General features: G+C 58.4%; 3 protein-coding genes across 3 annotated transcripts in view; 2 read left to right on the top strand and 1 right to left on the bottom strand.

Annotated features, from left to right (window-relative positions):
- Window positions 1–35: 35 nt before the first annotated feature.
- On the top strand, window positions 36–2,294 carry VDBG_04433 (mitotic control protein dis3; the record flags this gene model as incomplete). Its single annotated transcript, XM_003004781.1, has 1 exon — window positions 36–2,294. One exon carries the CDS (start codon window positions 36–38, stop codon window positions 2,292–2,294), a length of 2,259 nt encoding a protein of 752 aa, XP_003004827.1.
- Window positions 2,295–4,798: 2,504 nt separating this feature from the next.
- VDBG_04432 (nuclear GTP-binding protein NUG1) lies at window positions 4,799–6,507 on the bottom strand (the record flags this gene model as incomplete). Its single annotated transcript, XM_003004780.1, has 3 exons — window positions 4,799–5,083; window positions 5,212–6,392; window positions 6,480–6,507. 3 exons carry the CDS (start codon window positions 6,505–6,507, stop codon window positions 4,799–4,801), a joined length of 1,494 nt encoding a protein of 497 aa, XP_003004826.1.
- A 698-nt stretch (window positions 6,508–7,205) lies between these two features.
- Window positions 7,206–7,602, top strand: part of VDBG_04431 (phosphatase yfbT) — a gene marked incomplete at both ends in the record, with an annotated part of 1,269 nt that continues 872 nt past the window's right edge. The window contains 2 exons of the mRNA XM_003004779.1: window positions 7,206–7,339; window positions 7,529–7,598. Coding sequence (XP_003004825.1) covers window positions 7,206–7,339; window positions 7,529–7,598 — 204 coding nt within the window. The remainder of the gene's footprint in view (window positions 7,340–7,528; window positions 7,599–7,602) is intronic.

The following is a 7,602-nucleotide window of genomic DNA, read 5'->3' as shown; positions in this document are numbered from 1 at the left end:
TCGGGGGTCTCGAGGAGGCCGACACGCTGCTCGACATGGTCCCCGACCTGCAGACCGCCGGATCCTTCAAGAAGCAGGAGGGTCCCCTGTACCCGGAGTACTACAGCATGTCCAAGATGATGACTGGCACCAAGGCGGGCCTCCTGCACCAGGGCATCTTCAACGTCTCCCCGTACAACTACCTCGAGGGCTCGATCAAGGTGCCGAGTTTCGTCAAGCCGCTCCTCATCCTCGGAAGGGAGAACATTAGCCGTGCCATCAATGGTGATCTTGTCGTTGTCGAGGTGCTGCCGAAGGAGCAGTGGAAGGAGCCTTCGACCAAGATCATCGAGGAGGAAACCATCACGAGAAACGAAAACGCCGACAATGAGGGAGGATCCGATCTCGTCTCGGCACGCGAGCGCAAGGCGCTGCAGGAAGAGGTCATGAAGACGCAGAGCCACAGCACCGAGGGCCGTCCTCAGCCGACAGCAAAGGTTGTCGGCGTCATCAAGCGCAACTGGCGACAATACGTCGGCCATATTGACCCCTCCTCCACCAGTCAGAGCGGCACCCAGGGCCGCCGTCAGGAGAACGTTTTCCTCATCCCGATGGACAAGTGCATCCCCAAGATTCGGATACGCACGAGGCAGGCTGCGGAGCTCCTCGGCAAGCGACTCGTTGTCACGATTGATGGTTGGGAGCGCGACTCGCGACACCCCGTGGGCCATTTCGTGCGGTCCCTCGGAGAGCTTGAGACGAAGCAGGCCGAGACGGAGGCACTTCTGCTAGAGTACGATGTGCAGTACAGACCTTTCCCCAAGACGGTGCTGGACTGTCTGCCAAAGGAGGGCCACGATTGGAGGGTGCCGACGAGCCTGGACGACCCCGGCTGGAGGGATCGCGAGGATCTTCGGTCTCTGCTCATCTGCAGTATCGACCCCATCGGATGCCAGGATATTGACGATGCACTTCACGCGAGGAGTCTGCCCAACGGAAACTACGAGGTTGGCGTCCACATTGCCGACGTGTCCAACTTTGTCAAGCCCTTAACGGCCATGGACAACGAGGCGAGCATCCGCGGCACATCAGTCTACCTGGTGGACAAGCGCATCGACATGTTGCCAATGCTTCTCGGAACAGACCTGTGCTCACTCAATCCTTATATCGAGCGTTTCGCGTTTTCCGTCATCTGGGAGCTCAACGAGAACGCTGACATTGTCAATGTTCGCTTCACAAAGTCTGTCATCAAGTCAAGAGAGGCTCTCAGCTACGAACAAGCGCAGCTGAGAGTGGACGATGCCTCGCAGACGGACGATCTCACCCAGGGCATTCGGATGCTGATGAAGTTGTCGAGAAAGCTCAAGCAGAAGCGTATGGATGCCGGCGCCCTCAGCCTGTCGTCGCCTGAGGTCAAGGTGCAGATGGAGTCGGAGACATCTGACCCAATCGACGTCAAGACCAAGGAGCTTCTGGATACCATGTCACTGGTCGAGGAGTTCATGTTGTTTGCCAATGTCAGCGTCGCGGCCAAGATTTATGAGGCATTCCCGCAGACGGCCATTCTCCGCCGACACGGCGCGCCGCCCAAGACCAACTTTGACGAGCTCGCCAACCAGCTCAAGGTCAAGAAGGGCCTGGAGCTCCGCGTCGACTCGAGCAAGGCGCTCGCCGACTCGCTCGACACGTGCGTCGACCCGGAGAACCCCTTCTTCAACACGCTGGTGCGCATCATGGCGACGCGCTGCATGATGTCGGCCGAATATTTCTGCTCCGGCACCCAGACGTACGACGAGTTCCGCCACTACGGCCTCGCCTCGGAGATCTACACGCACTTCACCTCCCCCATCCGCCGCTACGCAGATCTCCAGGCACACCGGCAGCTCGCCGCCGCCATCGGGTACGAGGCCGTCCACCCGGCGGTCCGCTCCCGGGGCCGCCTCGAGGCCGTGTGCAAGAACATCAACGTTCGCCACCGCAACGCGCAGCTCGCCGGCCGCGCGAGCATTGCATACTACGTCGGACAGGCCCTCAAGGGACGGGAGGCCGAGGAGGACGCGTTCGTCATGAAGATCTTCAGCAACGGCTTCGTCGTACTGGTGCCGCGTTTCGGCATCGAGGGGCTCATCCGGCTTCGAGACCTCGCGACGCCGGAGCCCGACAGCACGTTTGACGCAGACAATTACGTGCTCGAGACGACGGGCAGCCGCGAGGTCAAGGTCGAGCTGTTCCAGAAGGTCAGGGTCAGGGTCCAGGATGACATGGATGAGAGGACGGGCAAGCGGGGGGTCAAGATGGAGCTTGTCACGGCATAAACTAGGACGAGAGGTTGCAAAATAAAAATACCAAGCTTGGGCTGTTCTGTATCACTAAAACATTGCTCATCCTCGCATGCCACTTGTGTCCCATGTTGAGAACTATCCAAGAGGGTCAGATGTATGAACTGATGCCGCTGACGGCCAGGGTCCCTGTCCCTCGCGTTGTCCCAGCATTCAACTGTGGTAGTTCACCCAACCCAAGAGTGACCATTCCGTGATCCCCTTCCGCATTTCCGTATCTCCGAGCGTCATGTCCACCACGTGGTGCCCTGCCAACCCTGTTTGACAAGGAGGGGTATCCTCGTTACCCTCCCTCCTCCAGCCTCAACAGGCTGTGGACTACCCTGAGTGCGGGCAGGTGAACGTTACTATACGCAAGGGGAAGCGTGTGTTCAGGCCTCACCGTCAGGGCTGCATCTGTAGCGCGGTCTTCAGGGCGGAAACAATCAGGTGGACGTGCTATGCCTGCCACACGTGCTATCCCTGGATCCTTTTTTTCGCCAGCTACTCGCGCATAATATTGATCCGCCAGAGCAAGGGGCGGTCCACTACAGTCTAATCCTCAGGGCTGCATCTGTAGCGTCTCTCGCATGCCAGGACTACCCAGGTTGAACGTGCCATCATCCCCCTCGCAGGACACGGCATCCCTGGAGTCTCTAGCTGGTGAGCTTCAGGCGGAAGGTTACCCCTTCGCCCATGATCTTCACCGCCGAGCACAAAGCGCGGACTAACGTCGTGCCCAGCGCGCTGCATCTATCGTGTTGCCGTTCATGCCAGGGACACACCAGACGAACGTGCCGAACCCCCTCAAAACATGGAACCCCTGAGACATAAAGCTGGCAATCTTTCAAATGGCACCCTCCCCCCCCCTCTCCCACGATGTTCACTTAATGGTACAAAGGGCGGGCCGAACTCGTCGTGAGGACTGCGACTATGGTGTTACTATTCATGCCATGGACATGAGCTCGCTACACGCATCACGCGTGCTGTCATCCCTGGAGTACTTAGCTGGCGAGCTCTCGGATGGCACCCTTACCACCCCTCCCATGATATTCACCTAGTATTACAACCGCCGAATTTATCTCCTACCCTACTTAAAGCTGTATCTACAGTGGTCCTGACCCTGCCAGGAAGACCCCAGGTGAACGCAGCATATCCCTCACACGGCAGATATTGTTGAGTCCCGTGGCAGGCGGAACCCCTTTGCGCATAATGTTCATCTACCAGCACAAAGAACAGTCCAATCTCGCCTTCACTTGACCGTCCATAGCGTCGCTTTCTCACACCAGGAACACCCCAGGAAAGGAAAAGGAAAAACGAGGTATACCTGACCCCTCTCGCAAACCAAACCAAGGACATCGTGGTCTGTCAACGTGACGCGGTTTATCTCTAAGGGGGGAAAAAAAACACAATCCTAGAAGCTGGTCCTGCAGATCACGCCAGGTGTGTGCGGACGGCCCCTTGTGGGGCTCTACACGTCCGATGAGGCTCACCATGTACTGTGTAGCCCCCTTCCCCCCCCCCTCTTCCTCCAGCCAGACACCGTATCACAGCCGGGGAAGACGGAGGGGAAAGTTCCGCGAGTAAACAGGCGGTGCGGAATGACAGGCAAGCGCCGATAGGAGCCGGCCCTACGACGGTGGGGGAAAAAGGGGGGGATAAGGGGAGATGTTAACAATGGACAATAGTTGGCGCAACGCAGAGTCCCTGACTGAGCTATATGGCATGGTGCCTGTCGATCTGAATACGACGCTGATCGACACTAGTTCGTGATCATGCAGTGTTGAGGTCAATAGCTTTTGCAAAAAAAAAGGCAAGGGGGGGGAGGGGGGGGGCTTTGCGAATACATATAACTGAAGTTTTGTTATGAGCCAGGGGGAGGGGTTGGTGAGAGGTGGAGAGGGTGGTTTAACCGAAAATGGTATCCGTTCGAACACCTGTTTTTGACTTTGTCCCCAACTATCATGCTGCGCACCCTTCACCGCGGGGTTCGTGGGTACAACGCGACACGACGCAACGCACAAATGCAACTCGGAATGATCCGGCAATACGGTTGAGACGATTCGTGTCCGCCGCGATGGGATGCAAGGAGCTTCATTGCAGGATCGGAGTAAGGCCGTGGCGTGACATTGAGCGATTCGATCCTGCACAGTCCGGTAGGTAAACGGCAGCGGTTAAGTTTTCCCGTTTTACCTCCGGGCCGGACATGAGCTTCCTTTCAGAAAAAGAGGTCTCTTTTCTCATACGCCTTCCTTCGGGACGTGAAGTGATGAGAAGCGTAAGGAGCACAAAGTCAGTACAGGCTGTTGGCAGGCTGGAAACGAAGTAGAGGACTACATGGACAAACCACACCAAAGGCAAGGAAACAGCGGCTCAGCATAAAGATCGTGACTTGTATTCGCCCCTTTTGCCATGCCCTAAACGCCAGTAAACCCAGCAAACTCTGCACCATCTACCTAGGTATCAACAAAACAAGCAGCCTCCGCATTAGGAAGGCACAACTACTGCTCCATGACTTCGTCGTCAGCACCGTCATCGCCCCAGAGACCCTCAATCTTGAACTCCTTGGCCCACTCCGTGACGACTGTCTTCTGGTCCGGCGCCGCCATGTCGTCAGCGACAACGGCATCAGCATCAACGGGTGCGTTGGCGTCGGCGACGGCGAGCACGGGCGGCTCAGTCCAGCCCTGAATGCGGCCGTCGCGCCAGTCCGTGACGACGGTCATGGCGGCAGAGTGCAGGTTGGGCACACCGCCGGGGAAGAAGATGCAAATATTGCGGACGACCTGGACGAGGAAGTCGGTGGTGGGGGTTGCCAAGCAGGTGCGCAGCAGGGCCCGGCAGAATTTTTCGTCAGTGAGCTTTCTGCATCAGGTCGTCCGAGGAAAAACAGGCGATTCAGCAGTAGAGTGACGACGGGGACGGGGTCCTCGATCTGGCGGGGCGGAACGACGTTGAGGAGGACGAGATGGGCGAAAGCCTCGGCAGCGTTCTTCAGTGACACGAGGCCGCCCGTGGTCGAGGTCGAGGCCGAGGGGAAGACGATGCCGGGCGAGTCGAGGAGGGTCAGCTTGCTGTCAATCTTGACGTTGCGGATGCTCTTGGTGACACCAGCCTCGGCGCCGGCGGGGCAGGCGCTGCGGTTGCCGCTGCTGTAGCGTCCGAGGAGGGCGTTGATGACGGAGGACTTGCCGACGTTGGGGTAGCCGATGACGCCGACGGAGACGGCGCGCTTGAGGTTCTTGGCAGCGGCGTACGACTTGAGGGCGCGCAGGAGGTCGCTGGCCGTCTTCTGGCCGGTGAGCTCCTTGTGGTTGAAGGTGTGGGCGTTGGGGGCCGGGTTCGAGGCGCGCAGGGGCATGGTGGGGAAGAAGCGGCGGAGGTGGGTGAGCCAGGCCTTGAGCGTCTTGGCCGGGATAAGATCGATCTTGTTGATGACGAGAATGAGGCGCTTTCCGCCGGCGGCCGCAGCCATGACGGCGCGCTCGACGTCGCGGGAGCGGGTGCCCTCGGGGTCGCGGGCGTCAAGAACGTAGAGGATGACGTCGGCCTGCTCAACAACCTGCTTGAAGATCTTGTCGTAGGCCTTGCGGGACGTGGCATTCTTGAAGGTAGGGTCGACGACGTTTCTGGTATCCTCTTCGTCGTCGTCGTCGTCGTCGTCATCCTCGTCCATGTCTCCGCCTTCGTACTTCTCGGCGGCCTTGCGCGCCGTGGCGAGGAGGGCGGCCATGGGGTTGGACTCGTCGAGCTCGCCGTCCCCGTCCACGTTCATGCCGTCGACGTCGCCGTCCTCGACGTCGACGGGCATGTTGGCAGCGTCGATGCCATCCTGGCCGAGGACGCCAGACTTGGCAGCCTTGGCCATCTCACGCCGCTTCAGCTGTTCCTCCTTCTTGCGCATGCGCGTCTCCTCAATCTCCTCGAGAACCTTCTCCTTGAAGGGATAGAGGTTGGGGATGCCGGGATCCTTCTTGAGCTTGGAGCGCCATTCTGGGTTTTTCTTGCCGAGCTTCTTTTCCTTGCGCTGCTTCGCGGCCGAGGCCTTCTGGATCTTGTGGCGGAGGCGGACGGGCTGCCTCTTGGAATTAGGCCCTGCCAACGGTGTTCAGGTTAGCCGTGGAACGGGGGCAGCTACTTGACACAATCGACAGAAGGGGGGGGGGACAAGAAAGACCGTACTCTTGGGCTTGTTGATCGCGTTGGCCATTGCAAAGGTATATGGCGACGATCTGTAAGTGTCGTTGGTGGAATGAAGTGTCGAGATGCCCCAAAATCGACGACAGCCACGTCGGGAAAGCGCCTGCCAAAATTTCCACTAGACTGGCACCTGCCGCTCTCGAAAATTTAGTGGGCAGGTTTGTTCTGCCGCACCTCACCGCTCCGAGTCCCCCGCCCCTTCCCGGTCTGCCTTCACCGCACACACATATATACTATACCGTACACCGCATACCGACGACAGCGGCCAATGCTCACCGGCTACCGAGGGCCAGGAACGGCAGCCCCGCGATTCTTCATTTCTTCATGTACCGGCTGTAACGGTTTGTCTTATCCACTCGTAAATCTCCAATATGAAAAAAAACTCCGATCACGGACTTCCCAATCAGGAAATGCCTTCCATCATGAAATGTCAACGACAGCTCAACGCTTACCACGACTCACAAAAGGGCGTACGACTCAACCTTGTGCTTGCGATACTTCATATCTGAAAAATCAAATCATCATTCAATTCAATTTTTAGCAACAGCCCCCCCCATCACAGATCGTCGATCGTCGGAGCAGCCGGCCCCCAAATAAGTGTCCCATCATTATCCCTGTTACGGACGCCCTATCTCCCTGCGTCCGTCTCCAAGACCATCGTCCGACCCAAACCCATACACGCCTCTGACACGCCATCACGAACTTATCATGGGCTCCACGGCAACCGGCGTCAATGCGTCCTTCACGGCGGCCCCAGAGCGGGCCACCTTTGACGGCTTCCTGTTCGACATGGATGGTACCATCATCGATTCGACGCCGGCAATCGAGAAGCATTGGCACAGGTGAGAGAGACTTTCCCCCGGCCAACATGACCTCCCTTGCGTCTGCATCTCAGTCGAACCCAGCACCCTCTCACTCTCTCTCTCTCTCTCTCTCTCTCTCTGTCGCCCCTGCGCGTAGACCATACCTTGCCCCCCTTCCCCCCGGAAACCACCCCGTCTGATGCCCCGCCGTCTTCGGCTCCCTTGCAGCATCGGCCAGGACATTGGTGTTTCTGCCAACGTCATCCTCCAAACCTCGCATGGTCGCCGCAGCATCGACGTCC

Source organism: Verticillium alfalfae, genomic scaffold (assembly GCF_000150825.1).
Source record: "Verticillium alfalfae VaMs.102 supercont1.5 genomic scaffold, whole genome shotgun sequence".
Taxonomy (NCBI): Eukaryota; Fungi; Ascomycota; class Sordariomycetes; order Glomerellales; family Plectosphaerellaceae; genus Verticillium; species Verticillium alfalfae.
This window is presented reverse-complemented; position numbering and strand designations above follow the sequence as displayed.